At 43.3% G+C, this 15,948-nt stretch overlaps 1 protein-coding gene across 2 annotated transcripts in view; it reads right to left on the minus strand.

Annotated features, from left to right (window-relative positions):
- Positions 1–8,367, minus strand: part of GOLGA4 (golgin A4) — a 69,333-nt gene extending 60,966 nt beyond the window's left edge. The window contains exons 1-2 of one of the 2 annotated variants that reach the window (XM_061996189.1): positions 8,008–8,367; positions 1,841–1,933 (exon numbers count right to left, since the gene is read on the minus strand). In XM_061996189.1, coding sequence (XP_061852173.1) covers positions 1,841–1,933; positions 8,008–8,094 — 180 coding nt within the window. In that variant the 5' untranslated portion in view covers positions 8,095–8,367. The remainder of the gene's footprint in view (positions 1–1,840; positions 1,934–8,007) is intronic. The other variant, XM_061996188.1, reaches the window with a different exon arrangement.
- Positions 8,368–15,948: the final 7,581 nt, after the last annotated feature.

Raw genomic sequence — 15,948 nt, forward strand, 5'->3', positions numbered from 1 at the left:
GTAAGCCTTCAGGCTCATATGTTTTTCAGACCTGGAATAAAAGCAGTCATCCTCAAAAATAAATACAAGTTAAGGAAAAATGTTCTGCCTTGAACTCTGTGTGTGAGTTTTACTGTTTGAGCAGAAAAGCATTTGCTACTTGTATAATAAAAGCTCTGAGTGTTACCATTTAATCTTTCCCTTTATTATTTCCCACCAAAAAGTGAAGAAAATTTCTTCCTTCTGTGTAGGCAGGGCCAAGTTAATGACAGACAAAAGCAGTGAATGAGTCACACAGAGAAACATCACTGTGCCTCATGGCTTTAGTATTTCATAATCCACTAAGCTTTTGCTGCTTACGAAGTCTGAAAACCTTGACAATCAGTCCTTTAACCTCTAGAGATATATATATATATATATATTTTTAAAGGTAATCTTTGTGTTTGCACTGGTCACTGATGACAAAAACTCTTGGCACCAACTCACTCCTTTTAGGCCACAGGGGTAGTTCTCATGTGGCAATATGCCACTTCTGTACTCTGCATCAAGACTAGAAATGTAGGTTTGTTTTTTGTTTTTTTGTTTTTTTTTTTTTTTTGTGACAAGAAGAACAAAACAATCCCACAAAGAAAGACCACAGCAAATACTCCTTATTGAAATATTGAATAATTTATCCTGAGTGACATTGCTTGCTGACATTATGAAGGATCAGTTAACAGAAAACCTCTCTCCAGGGACAGTTGGAAGCCATATTTTATATTTTTATATATATATATATATATATATATATAAACAGTTGACAAAAAGAGCATGTATTAGAAAACTCAATACTGCACTTGTAAAATACAAAACCAAATCATGAGGTTATGTTCCTTTCAGTTCTATTATAACCGCAAGAAGCAGTCTGACAACCTGTAATCCATAGTAGCACTCATAATGGAATCTAAGGCAAGTTTTGGGTATAGCTGATCATCTCTTGGAGAAAATGTGGTGTTAAAAATAAAAGTGGATTGGCCCTCTTCATGAAGACACATCTTTTTAGTACCAAAACCCAGCAACTGAATTTTCTAGCTAGAAAGTCACCATTTCCTCTGATAGAGTTCACAGACTCACAGAAGATCCTTGCTTTACTTCACTGGCCTATTTTTCCATTCACTAAGTCAGGGCTTTTTCAGGTTGGTTTTCTTTTTCCTTCATTAATCAAGCCTTTTCAAAAAAGCCATAGCACTCAGTATGAAAAGAGATGACTACTGACTGTCTCCTCTGTTTGCTCTATGATGCAAGTCATGCTTATTCATCATCCTGACAATGATGTTCATATTTTATGATTTATAATTTAGACTCAGTTTAATTTATTGGTTTGTTTAGTTTGGGATTTTTTGTTTGTCCTTTTTTTTCTTTCAGGGTGTTTTGTTTTTTTTTTTCAATTTGATAATAATTACTGGTATGGTTTGAAAAATTCATGAGAGCTCATTTTAAGCCTTTAGGGTCATCTACCTCAAGTTACCTGTGCACTTAGCTGACTTTTGTTGAAAAGACATAGAAAACAAAGTTAGCCTCTCTGAATGTAACTTCTGTCCCACTATCTTACTGAGTTCAGTTCAGGTGTAAGTTTTTAAGACCTGAAGATGTTAAAAGGTTTCCCAACACAAGGGTTAACCACTATAGTTTAATTGGTTTTTTACTAACATTAAACACTTCAGTACTTAACCTAAAAATTAGCCTGTTCAAACCCACAAATGCAAAGCAAATAGTGAGACTGAGGAACCAAAAAAAAACCTTAATCAAGACTACAAAGTTAACTGGTTTTGTTTTTTTAAGTTAAAAGTTGAAAAATACAGAAAAACAGTTCTCAACTGACCTCTTTGTCTGGTGTCGAAGTGCCTTCATCATCCTGACCTGTAAATGAGGCTGTCCTCCTTTTGGCAAGTGGTGGAGGTGATCTGTAAGGGACCTATACAGAGATCACATATATCGACAAATAATAATATTAATCCCCAAACAAATTATTCAATATCATAATTTACTTCAAAAATTAACAACTACAATGTCTCAGTAAAGACTGGTATAGATCTTCCTTCTAAATAAAACAACCAGTTCCATTTACTGTCTGCAAAAAGTTCTACTTTACTACACAGTCTCCAGAATGTCATGAATCAGCCATGACAGCATGCAAAAGCATTAGTTGTTTTTTTTTATTTCTGACTACAGTCCTCTGACTCTGGACCAGATTAGAAACTCAAGCCTCTTAATACTTTAGGAACACAGTATGGTTGGTTAAGATTTAAAAGTTTTGTGAAGTGACAGGGATTCAATCACTTACTTAGAGAATTACTTTAAGAAATGAACAAAAAACTCCAAACAACTAACAAAATAATAAGAAGATATACTTATAAAATTGAATCTAAACATAAAAGGCATAAGAAGGACCTTTTATGATGTCAATATGAATTTGTTCCTGTTAGCACTGAATATCTACTGAATTTCCCTCTGAGAGAGGTTGCAACAAGCCACACCAACCCAAAACTACCTTGCCAGCCTCATACTTCAAAATCTTAAAATTTCAGTATAAATGCAATGAACATGAACATACCAATAAGCTTTCATGTACAAAGAAAGTAGTAAGATCTCTTATTCAGAATAGTCAGTATAACTAGAATTAATAAACTGTTGCAAGGAAAAAAAAGGAAAAGTAACTACAACATATCCTTTTAACACTGTTGCAGCACCATCATTCAAGCTGCATACATAAATTCTATCTTGAAAAATGTGTCTCACAAGACAGAGTGGAGTGTTTTAAAACACAATTGACAAAGTATCAGACTGCTGAAAAAGATATTACCAAAAGGACAATTTTTCAGAGCATTACACTTGCTTTATGGCCAAAAACTACAGGTACGTTTTATAAAATTTGGATACTAACGCATTATCCAATAGGCACTATAACACAAAACACAAGATTACTGCAAAATCAGTCATAGCTGCAGGTCTGACCAAGTGGACAAATGTTCCTACTTCAAAATACCACTCAGAAGTCAAATACCTCACCTACTACCAGATAATCATTCACCATGACAGCTCTATATCCTGTTGAAAATTCTCACACCAAAAGTATTCACAGGGTTTAAGAAACAATCTGCATCCATTCATGTCGATAGCCCACTTTCTATCCTTTATTCCCAATCCCTAACTAACTACCAGGGATTAAGGATTCTGGCCCTCACCATACAGAGGAAAGATGGCTTCACCATTTCACCATTTTAGATGGAGTGCTTCTCTCCTGAATCTTTTCTCAATGGTTCTACCATTTTCTGCCACACGGTTGTCCATTTACAGCCATTTCAGTGGCACTAAGCTCCATGGTAATCACGTCCATTGACCTTATGCAACAAACCACTATTACGCAAATGAGGTGGGGTGGAACACTGATGATGAAACAAACACATAGTACAGCTGGAAGGGCCTATTAGGATAACCTAGTACAACTGCCTAACCACCTTGGGGCCAACCAGTGCAGTATGAAAAGCATTGACAAGTGCCTTTTCAGCACTGACAGGCCATGAGGCATTGACCACCTCTCCAGGAAGCCTGTTCCAGGGCTTGATCACTCTCTCAGTAAAGAAATGTCTTTTTGAGTCTGAACCTCCTCTGAGGGATGCAGCTTTGAACCATTCATGTGTGTCCCAGTATTGGGTCCCTGGGAGAAAAGCTCAGCACCTCCCTCTCCATAACCCCTCCATCACGAAGCTGTAGAGAGCAGGGAGGTGCCCCTTCAGCCTCCTTCTCCCCAAACTGGACAAGCCCTGTGTCCTCAGCAGCTCCTCAGAGGACACATCTGCCAGCCCCTTCCCTGGCTCTGGTGCCCTTCTCGGGACATCTTTAAAGGACCTTAACCTCCTTTTTCAGTGGTGGGGCCCAGAACTGCACATGATGCTCACGGTGAGGCCGCACCAGCGCTGAGTGCAGGGGGATGAGCCCCTCGTTGCAACAGCTGGTCATCCCGTGCTTGATGCACCCCAGGATGGGGTTTGCCTTCAGGGTTACCAGGGCACACACTGCTGACTGCTGCTGAGCCTCCTGCCAACCAGCACCTCTTCTGTAGGGCTGCTCTCCAGCCACTCCTCTCCCAGTTTAGACTGGTGTCATCCTGATTTGTTCTTGTTCCATTTCATGCTATTGGTGATTGCCCACTGTTCCAATGTACCTAGGTCCCTCTGCAAGGCCTCTTGTCCCTCAAGAATCAACAGCACTTCCCCGTTTGGTGTCACCAGAAAACCATGCATTCAACTCCTGCTTCCAGGTCATTGATAAAGAGTGAACAGAACAGCCCTGGAATAGAGCCCTCACTGCTAGGAGCAGTGCTAGTGACTGGTTGTCAGCCAGATGTAGCCTCCATCACTGTAACGCTTTGGACTCTGCCCTTCAGCTGGTTCCCTCTCCAGCACACTGCATATCTGCTCATCCCACAGCTGGACAGCTTCATCCACTTCTGTGACCTTGTCATAGGATACTAAATTAGCTAAACAGTACTCTGTGAACCCACGACTGTGCCTGATGATTGAATTATTCTTTTAAGGTGTTTCAGTACCACCCAATGCGATCTTCTCCATAATTTTTCCAGGTCCTGAGGTTAGACTAACAGATCTGTAGTTCCCTGGGTCTTCCTCATGCCCTTCTTGTAGACAAGAACAGTGCTGACCATCTTCCAGTCAGCAGGGACCCCCCAGACTCCCTAGGTGACCGAGAAGGGTCCTGGTGTAACGTCTGCTAGGTCTTTCAGTACTCTGGGATGAATCCTATCAGGCCCCATGGAGTTATAAACATTCAACCAATACAGCCGGTCCGTTAACATTTCAGTGTCAATAAATGGAAAGTCACTGCTCCCACAGTTGTGGTCCTCTAACTTAAAGGGCCTGGCAGCCCAAGGTCTATCAGTATTATTAAAAACAGCAGCAAAACATGCATTGAACATCTCCCATTTTCCTTCATCCCTATGTGCCGGGTGACCATCTTTAACAAGTCTAAGTCCAAGAGGCACACGGAATTCTAACAGCACTTTTTTTCCTCTCCCTGTCAGTAGTTAGAAACCAGTGTGTCCTTCAGAGGACAGGTATTCTCACTTTGAGAGATGACATCAGTTAGCTAACTGTTCATTAAGAAAATGGGAAGCAAAAAGACCTCCTCAATCAAAAGTGTTGCACTTGAGAAATTTTACCTACAGATTTAATCAGTCTTAGGTCAGTAAATTCAGTCTCAAGATACTACATATGAGAAGTTCTAGGTCTCAAAGCAGAAGATATGAATAGAGCAGAGAGGAGATGGTGAGCAAAGTCTCTGTACAATGGGGTATAGGAAAAAGAGCAAAAATGAATGCAAACAAAAGTCTTTTAAAAGTAAAAAATGGCCGGTGTTATCAAATTACTCATGGAAAGATAATAATAATCTATATTTTAACAGAGTATTCTATAAGCAGAATGCATTTCAAGGATCTGAATTACTAAAAGTAAGGTCATTAAAGTATATTGGCACACTCTGCAAGACTCTAGCACATTTTGCAGACTTTAAAACCTTCTTGCTCCCTCCTTATTTACAGAATCTGTTTTCAAAAGAGATATGAAGAGTGAGCAGAGTAGTCTCTTTACTTTTAAGATCAAATTGAACCTGATTAACGTCAACCTGCTTGAGCAGGGGTTTGGAGCAGATGATCTCTACAGGTCTGTTCCAAATTGAGAGCAACTGCAAAATAAGCAATTCTGCACGACAACTATTTTAAACAAAAATAAAAATCTGTTCTCTTTTTCTGCTTCTGCCTTTCCATTCACGTCAACTCTTGAATTACATGATCTACTCTGACCACAGCACAGTGGACAAGGTGAAAGTATCATTTATCATAAGCTCTTATATTAGGTTTCATGGAATTTGTCAACATTAATTTTAACAGACAAATAAAGACTGCAGCGTATTACACTGTTGGGTGCACATGTGCACTCAGGCCCAAATTTATTCACCAGGCTGATTTTCAGCAAGTACTGGCCTTTCAACACACATGCTGAGTATCCTGAACTAAGCAGGTTACAATTTGCATGCAAGGTAATATAACTTACCTGCTTCTTATTGAAATCTGTAAGCTCTTCAGCTCAACCTTTTTATATTGTACTGAAAGCTCATCACATATGTCAATTCAGGATAGGACACTAAACTGCCCCTGACAAAAATGTACTGAACTTCACTAACTACAGAAGACCCAGTGTCCAAAAGTATGAAAAAGCTTAAAACAAAACTCAACAAGCTACATAAAGCTTTACAGTAGATTCATTTCCAAAAATACTGTCTCTGTTTGACAGTCTAAGTGACTTTAAAAAAAACCCTACAGAGATGAATGAATGTCAGCAGTTTTGAAACCATGGTGTAATACTGGGACTGTGCAGTGTCAGGTCTCACAGTGGTTCAAATTACAGTCAGATGAAGCCCAGGCAGTGATTTGCAAAATTAACCAAATTACTTGTCTATAGCTTAACATTCACAGGACACAGAGTTTATACCAGTTTGGGGTTTTTTCTATTCCAAGATGCAAAGGATACTTAATCGAGCAAAAAGACAAAGAGATATAGGTAGATATCATCTTTTTCTGCACAGAGTTTGCCAAAACAAAGTTACACTGTCAAAGTCTTTCTATCCACATTTGAACTGGTAGAGAGTTTATTCTGCTTTGATACACGCATGAAATCATCACAACATTTTTCTGGCTACTGTCCCTCTCAGAGATACTCTGAACTCATGTCATATCTAATGTACATTATTATTATTACAAAACAGTAGTTTCTAGAACCCAAAACAATAATTTACCAAAAGTACACATAAGAGAAAAAAATGGCCAATTAAATTATGACTTAAAAAACTGCCTTGCTCTGACCTTTATACTATATTTTCAATTTTTTCACAGAAAAAAAGCAAGAATAAGGTTAAGATAATCAGATCAGTCCTCTAAACATTCAGTTGAGACAAACAGGTAACGAGTGATCTCTGTGCTAGATTGTTAACCAGTGCATATGAGAGTGTCACCCCTTTAAATACTCAAGCAGAAACTTGCTTGTTTCATTCTGTTTATTGTTCAAACAAGAGATGGGCAGGTTCTCCTCCCCCTCTGCCCTGGTGAGGCTTCATCTGGAGTTGTCCGCTTCCCAGCTCAAGAGGGTCAGGGAACTGTCAGACAGAGTCCAGCGCAGAGCCATAGAGATGATCAGGGGACTGGAACATATTTCTTATGAGGAAAGACTGCGGGAACTGGGGCTGTTCAGCCTGGATAAGACTGAGGGGGGATCTCATCAACACTTTTAAGTACCTAAAGGGTGGATGTCAGGAGGATGGGGCAACACTTCAGTTCAGCAACAGGACTACAGAAAATGGGCATAAGCTGAAACACAAAAAGTTCTACTTAAAAACAAGAAAAAACTTCTCAGGTTCAGGTGAGGGAGTCCTGGCACAGGCTACCCAGGAAGGGTGTGGAGTCTCCTTCTCTGGAGGTTTCCAAACCAGCCTGGATGCGTTTCTGTGTGACTCGATGGGAGGGGAACCTGCTTTAGCAGAAGGCTAGACCAGATTATCTCAAGAGGTGTCTTCCAACCCTCACCGTTCTGCGATTCTGTGGTCTTTACTCTATCCCAAAAGACAGCCTTTGTAGAGAGGCCGGAGAAAGAAAAACAGCTTCAGAAGCCTCTGAAGTGACTTCCAGGACAGGAAGCTTGCTTACAAACAACAAAGTTGGCATCTAAAGTTACAGCGAAGCCGTCTCGCCCGACAGAGAGCCGGGAAGCGACGCGTGCCGGCCACCCATCCCGGAGCCGTCAGCCCCCGCCGCACGCCACGGCCCGCGCTGCCAGCGGGGCGCCGAGGCCTTCCCGGGCGAAACCCAGCCCTGCCCCGTCAGATGAAAGGCCAGCGGCTGCCCGCCGGAAAGGGCAAGCCGCCCAGGGCTCCGGCGCGACCCCCTCCCAGCGGCCCGGCGGACATTCCTCTCCCTCGCCGTACCTGCGGCGGGAGCGGGGCCGCGAGTCCCCCAGCCCCGCGCGGCAGCGCCTGCTCCTCGCTGATCTTCTGCTTCAGCTTCTTGAACATGGTGGCGGGCAGGAGGGAGGGGGCCGGCGGCGAGGGGAGCGGGGTACGACTCCCCGAACGACTCGGCAGCTCCTGCCGCGGAGAGGGCTAGGGGCACCGGGGGGAGGTGGCGGTGGCGGGCCTGAGCCCCTCTCACCCCGGGCCCATGGAGCCGCCGCCGCCGCCGCTCCTTCCTGGGCTGCCCCCACCAGCTGAGCAGGTGAACGCCGCGGCTACTGCGCCTGCGCGGCCAACGTGGAGCCGAGCGCTGCGGACGGTACGGCGCGCGGCGAGGCACAACGGCCCGCGGCATCACGGCCCACGGCAGCCCCCGCGGGGGCGGGAGGCGGCGCCGCGCCCGGAACAGCGGGGGCGGGGGAGGCAGCGTCCGGCAGCTTTCGGCGAGCGAGGGAAAATGAGGAGGCTGCAGTGGCCGGGACAGCCGCGTATCGCTGCGCCTTTCCACCGCTGTCGCTGCCTCCGGTGGTCCGTCACCTTAAACCTCGCCCCCCGCGGAGCGGGGCGGGGAGGCCGCAGGGCGTGGCCAGGCTCTTGTGCCCCACAGAGCCGCGATGGCGGAGCACCGCCGCCTCGGTGGGCGAGCTCCCTTGGCTCAGGAGGCTTTGTTTCTTTCTCGTTTGTTTCCGTAGCAGCTTGTTCTCTGGCCGGCTGGATAAGCGATTACAGATAAATCCTGTTCGTCTTCGGGGTGTCAGGCAAATCAGTGCAAGGGCTTGATTTGCCAGAGTCGGGGGTCAGATCTGCCTGTAATATGGCGTTATCAGCCCTTGGGGTGCCATTAGTCCCTCTATGTCTCTCACAAGCTTTCATAAGCAGAAAAGCGGGGCAGCTTGTTATCTCGAGGTAATAACAAAGTGCTCAGGCATGTCAAAGCTGCTGACTAGAAAATGTTCACAAGTTGCCTTTTGAAACTGAAAACCTATGTGCTGGTAAGGAAGTCGCCTTATTTGCCTTTAGTCCATCCTGAAACTCTTTCAGTACTCTTCTGTTTGTAAACTTGAGGAATCCCATTTACAAATAAAATACCATTACAGGTGGAAAGGAAGAGTTTGCCCCCCACCGTTGTCATTATTATGCCTTTGAAATAAGGGGGAGAGGTTCTTGACTGCTTTAGGTTGAAACCTGGTGTGTGCGTCTGTGTGTGTCTGTGTGTGTGTGTGTGTGTGTGTGTGTATTCAGTGTGTCATGAGTAGATGGCATTCATTCTCTAACAATGGGATTCTCTTGAAACTTGCTGTGTTGGCAGTGATGTTATATGAAGGCTAGAAATACAAAGAAATGCTGAACCATGTGGTCTTCTGTTATGAGGCTGTATACAGTCATCACAAACATCCAGAAATGTTTTCACTGAAACGCATTCCTGTCATTTTTTAGTAATTTGAGAAAAAAAGTGGTTAGGAAGTTGATTGTTTGCTGTACATTGGCCAAAAAATTAACCGAGATACTTCTACAGCAAACATAAACTGCTTTAAGTTTTTCCTAATTTTTTTTGCTACATGTTTTTAAAATAAAGTCATTTTTAGCAGTCTGATTAGCTGTAGATAAACTGAGACTGGTAGCGATCCTTTCTTTTACATGTTCTCATTAAGACTACCATGCATACCTCAGACAGAAGCAGCAGCTTGCACTCCACTGATTTCTAGTGAGAACAACTGTTGATGTCGAATGCTTTCAAAAGAGTTAATCCAAACCTACAGACTCTAATAGTCAGGTAAGTATTTCAAAGATTTTAATGTTATCTTTTCCATAGGTGGGCTTGAAACAGGCATATGAAAAAGTCTCCAGGACTTAAAGGACAAAAATAGCAGTCCATGGGGAAATGAGATAAAATAGGCAACTGGTTTTACTGCAGCTATAAAAAGCTATCATTCTTCAGTCAGGCAGCCTCTGTCCTCCCTGAACAGAACATGCAGCAACATGGCTGTACAATTCAGAGGTTAGCAAGCAAGAGGAACATGGCCTGATGAATGCCTTGGGAAACCCTTTAACAGCTTTCAGTCTCCTTATAAATCCATGGTTCTCTCACACCTATGTGTTCTATTACAAATGTTAGCTCACATTCTTCTCTCTTCAGCATCTACAGCTTAACACAGCATTTCAAACCTATGTCACTACACATAGCATGTGATTGTGGCGAACAGATGCATAATTGAAAAGACATTGGCTCCTACAACTATTGAGTACAAAAGCAGAGCTTTGTTAATTTTTCCATAAAATATATCTAACAAAAGAAAGTTTTGTATTATTTCCTTGGAAAAGTGAAAGCTTGACATAGTATGCCCTGTGACTATGTCTCATAGGGCAGATGTTTTCATAGGATTAAAGACTATGTGGAAGACACCAAATGCGAGGCTAGACACCATGAGGAAAGATAAGTGATTTTTTTTCTTACACTAAACTCTTAGTTGGTACAGAAAATGGCAAGGTGATTAATTAATTGGAAATCTAGTAATGGGTTGCAATAATAGTAACGCAATAGAGTACTCACAGAGCAATTAGATATTTTCCAGGGGATTTCTTTATTACATCAAGGTGTTTTGTTGTATAAATTCCTGTTCTCTACAGGAGCTGCCTAACCCAGATTTTAGGAAGAGGTGAAGCAAAACTTGTACATGAACCATTTAATCATATATAGATTGGTGCCATTTAAAAAAAAAAAAAAGGACAATGTGAATTTCTGTGCTCTTAAACTGGTGATATTTTGTGATACACAGCTATGTGTCTAGTGTTGTTCAGATAACACAAAGTAGTACCTCACATTAAGCAGTAGTAAACAAATTCTGAAGCTATACATGATAATTCCACAAAATGCTATCATAAGCCTTCTAAAAGTGTAGGCACAGACGTAGCTTGGACCAGCCAGCTTGAATAAAGATGGTAGGGATAAGTTAATGCAGCTGGCATGCTACTTCAGAAACAGGTGCTGCAAGTTAATCAATTGGGCCCTGGGTGATCTCATGGGCAGAAGCAGCATATAAGGAGGTAGCTAGCAAAGGAAGGGTGGCTTCGAGTCAGCTCTGGTGGTTGTACTACGTTGCCCCTGTACGTCTCTGCACGTGCATTACTTAGACCCTCTACGTCTTTGAGTGATTATTGCCTTCACAACAACAACATTTGGTGACCCCGACGTGATTCGCTGAATCGGTTGGATCAAGAACCCTCGGCAGAAAAGTACTTGGATTTCTGCTTGAAAAGGCAAGTAATCTGACCAAACTGATATAATGGGAAAAATGCTAAGCAAAGAGGAAAATCCTATTGACACCCTCCAGCATATCCTTGCGGAAAAAGGATTCAATTATGAAAGAGAGCCTTTGCTAAGGCTTGTAAGATGGGGACAGGAAGTAGGTCTCTTTGCTTCCCCCCAAGAAGTATATGAAAAAGGACACTGGGAAAAGCTAGGAGACATGTTGAATAATGCTATTGGCTTGTGTAAATTGGTATCATCCATTATACACCAGCTAGAAGCTGAGCGTGCTGCCGCTGCTGCCATGAAAGCAGAAGCTGCTGCACCATCTGCGTTCCCGGTGGATGCTAAAAGATTCTTTGGAGGTGGTGACTTTATAGTGCCATCGGCTCCACCTCTAGAAGAAAATACTCAGAGATTCTTTGGAGGGGATAATGTCGTAATACCCTCAGCTCCACCTCTGGAAGAGGAGAGCATGGATGTGAGCCCACCTCCCCCAGAACCCCCTAGAGCACCGTTCCAGGAGCCGAATACACACATTGCTTCTCCTCCCCTCCCACCCACCCTTCACCATCCTGCCCCATCCCACCCTTCTGCTATACCTGAAGGAGTACCTAACAGAGAACGAAAGGTACGTTTTACAAATGATATGCCGTTGCCCCTGAGCTCATCAATCCCTGAGTGTATCCCTCTACCATCATCACCCCCAACTTCTAGTGAAGATCAACAAAGACAATTATTAAAGGAAGAGTTAATACAACACGGAGAAGATATGAAACACACTTTGGCCCAGCTGGAGGAACTGATAGAAAAACCAAAAGCAACAGCTAATCAGCTGTTGGAACGAATTAATGAATTAACCAAAACAAAGATTAAAGTTTCATCCCCACAGGTACTCAGAGACCCTCGGCCAGATGATTATGATCCGGCTAAGAAATGGAGAGGCCTCATACGTGATGCGGTAATCGAAGGCGAATTTATTCCGCAAGCCTTTCCAGTAATAACAGCACAAAGAAAACGACAATGGGCACCTTTAGATTGGAAATTGGTAAGAGAAGGCCAGAAAGCGGTAATGCAATATGGCTTGTCCAACCCATACGTTCAGACGTTACTGGATCATATTTTTGCCAGTGGGTTAATGACTCCATTTGACTGCCGGAAGCTTGCAGAAACTTTCCTGAAGCCCACTCAGGTATTATTATGGGAGTCTGAATGGGAAAAAAGAGTTGATCTGACAGTGGTGGAAAACATGGACTTACAACAGGGAGATCCGCGGCGAGTCGTCACAGCAGACATGATGCTGGGTAAAGGAGCATTCGCTGATCCTCAGGTACAAGCCCGGCTGCATGAAGCTATCTTGCAGCAAACACAGACACTGGCACGTCAAGCATTTAAGATTGTTCCTGATATGGGGGTGCCAGTTCCCTCATATACAACTATTATTCAAAAACCTAATGAGCCTTTCATGACCTTCTTAGACCGTCTAAGAGCAGCTCTGGATCGTGTACCAAACATGTCGGCTGAAGTCAAGGCGGAAATAGGATTACACTTAGCAGTTGCTAACGCTAATCATGACTGCAAAAAGATCCTGCAGGCTCTCCCGCGGACAGCAACTTTGGTCGACATGATAGAAGCCTGCTCTAGGGTAGGATCGTCAGCACATTTAGCTGAGGCAATGGCAACAGCATTGAAACCTTTAGTTCAAGCCCACAAAGGAGATCGGAGGCCAAAGTGCTTTAACTGTGGAAAAATAGGACACGTGAAAAATCAATGTCGGTCCAGACCATTGGTATGGACAAACAGCTCCGCCAGGCCATCTGGGTCCAATGGCAGATTTCACGGTAATTGTTACAGATGTGGCAAGTTTGGCCATAGAGCCACTGAGTGCCGCTCTCGAGTGGCCAGACAAACAATGCATAAGGGAAACGGGTTGACGAGCGCAAAAAGGGCGAGCGCGATGACACAAAAACGCCCTTCAACACCAAGAGCTGCCTGGATGGCCTCAGATCAGCCACTGCAGGAAGCGCAGGAGTGGATGTGGAAACAGCAGTAGATGTAACCATCCACAACACAGAGGTAACAATTATCTCCTCTAACGTTAATGGACCCCTTGGCTATGGATTAAGCGCTTTGCTTTTAGGACGGTCATCGGCCTCTCGACAAGGTATTTTTGTGCTCCCCGGTGTAATTGATGCAGACTATGAAGGAAATATTGGAATAATGGTTAAAGTTTGGCAGCCACCAGTTCATATACCTAAAGGAACTAAAATAGCGCAATTAGTTCCTTTCAGAGCTAAAGTTCCTTTCGCAGGAAGTCGTAAGCGTCGAGACGGTGGTTTTGGATCCACTGGAGTACCTGAGGTAAGACTGGCAGTGCCGCTTTCACAGGGAAAGCCCACTCAGACGGTTGTATTCCAACATCCAAATGGTGAACACATGGTTGGGTACAACACATTACTGGATACGGGAGCAGATGTTACTATTGTGCCATTATCCTATTGGCCAAAAAGCTGGCCTTTAGAGAATTTAGACACCCCTGTTGTTGGAGTAGGAGGAATACAGATGACAAAAATTAGCACAGACCTGATTTCGGTATGCATACAGGGCGAAGAGAATAGATGTGTGCAAATTAGGCCCTATGTAATGAATACTTCAGTTTGGCTTTTGGGTAGAGACGCCTTAAGCCAAATGGGCTTTCGTTTGTCAAATGAAAATTTTTAATGGCGGCCATTGATGGGCGACCAATCCTGAAGTTAACCTGGCTCACAGATAAACCAGTTTGGATTGATCAATGGCCGCTAAGCAAAGAAAAGCTCGCCCACATTCATGAATTAGTAAATGAACAACTAGAGAAGGGTCATATTAAGCCATCCACCAGTCCATGGAATACACCAATTTTTACTATCCCTAAAAAATCAGGGAGGTGGAGGCTGTTACATGATTTAAGAGCTGTTAATGCAGTGATGCAGGACATGGGTGCTTTACAGCCAGGATTACCCTCTCCTGCAATGCTTCCAAAAGAGTGGCCCCTGTTGGTGATTGACTTAAAGGACTGTTTTTTCACAATTCCCTTACATGAGGATGACAGTGAGAAGTTTGCCTTTACAGTACCATCGATTAACAAACAAGAGCCAGCAAAACGATATCAATGGACTGTTTTACCTCAGGGAATGAAGAACTCACCAACTATTTGTCAAACTTATGTTGCCTGGGCGCTGGCACCTCTGCGCAAAAAATACCCTCGTGTCTTATTTTACCATTATATGGATGATATCTTGATTGCAGGAAAAGACCTGGACCAGCATCGCATTCTACAAGAAGTGAACCGACAGTTAAGCAACTCCGGGTTGGTGATCGCGCCAGAGAAGGTACAAATGCACGCCTCTTGGAAATATTTAGGTAATATTATCACTGATGCGCGCATTTATCCTCAGAAGGTGGCAATTAAAACAGATATTGCTAACTTAACAGACGTTCAAAAGCTGATAGGTGATATCCAATGGGTACGGACCATATGTGGTATCACAAATGAGGATCTTGCGCCACTAATGCCTTTGTTAAAGGGCTCAGTAGAGGCTGATAGTGCGCGAAGACTGTCTCGGCAGCAAATCCAAGCAATAGAAAAAATAGGAAGCAAGATAGTCAATAACTACAGTCACCGATATGATCCTGACTTGTCAATTAACATTGCTGTGATAAGTCAAAACCAGCATGTAATGGCAATCTTGATGCAATGGGATTCAGTAGCGAAAGACCCATTGAGGATCTTGGAGTGGATATTTTTGCCATATAATTTACAAAAAACAATTACCACGAGGCTTGAGGCAATTGCAAAAATAATAGTTAAGGCCAGGAAACGTCTGCTGGAAATAGCAGGGATTGAGGCAGACATCATTTTCCTTCCTCTCACAGATGAGTTCTTGAACTGGGCACTGCAACAATCTGATGAATTACAGTGGGCCTTATTGTCATATCCAGGAACTATAAATAATCATTATCCGGCCCATAAATTGTTCTCTGTTAAATTTCAAATGGAAGACCGGCCGTTGAGATCAGCAGTACCCGTTAAAGGCCTGACTGTTTTTACTGACGCCAGTAAGATCCAAGCCAAAGCAGGAGTGGTTTGGTGGGAAAATGGAAAATGGCAAAATCTAACTGTCCACTCCCCAGGCAGTTCAGTTCAACTGCTGGAACTGATGGCTGTAGTTAAAACTTTTGAGAAATGGTCAGACGTCCCATTAAACATCATCTCCGATTCCCTCTATGTGGTCGATGCTGTCACTCGATTAGAGAGAGCGCTGTTGAAAGAAATCTCTAATCAGAATCTGTATAACTTATTTCTGAGACTCTGGCATCAGATAAATGAACGGCAAACTGCTTATTATATTGGACATATTCGAAGCCATTCGGGCTTAAAAGATGGCCTATCAGTTGGCAATGAAATTGTTGACAGGATAGTGGCAGCTCCTTTATTGATACCTATGGGGCCAATAATTGACAAATTTTCTCAAGCCCGAAGATCGCACGATTTTTTTCATCAAAGTGCGAAAATGCTGGCGAAGCAGTTTGACCTGACCATATCGGACGCTCAGGGTATTGTTTCCACGTGCCCTGCATGCCAGAATCAGATCGGCCTAGGAGTAGGAGTCAATCCCAGGGGTCTGGCACCA

Source organism: Colius striatus, chromosome 5, assembly GCF_028858725.1.
Source record: "Colius striatus isolate bColStr4 chromosome 5, bColStr4.1.hap1, whole genome shotgun sequence".
NCBI lineage: Eukaryota > Metazoa > Chordata > Aves > Coliiformes > Coliidae > Colius > Colius striatus.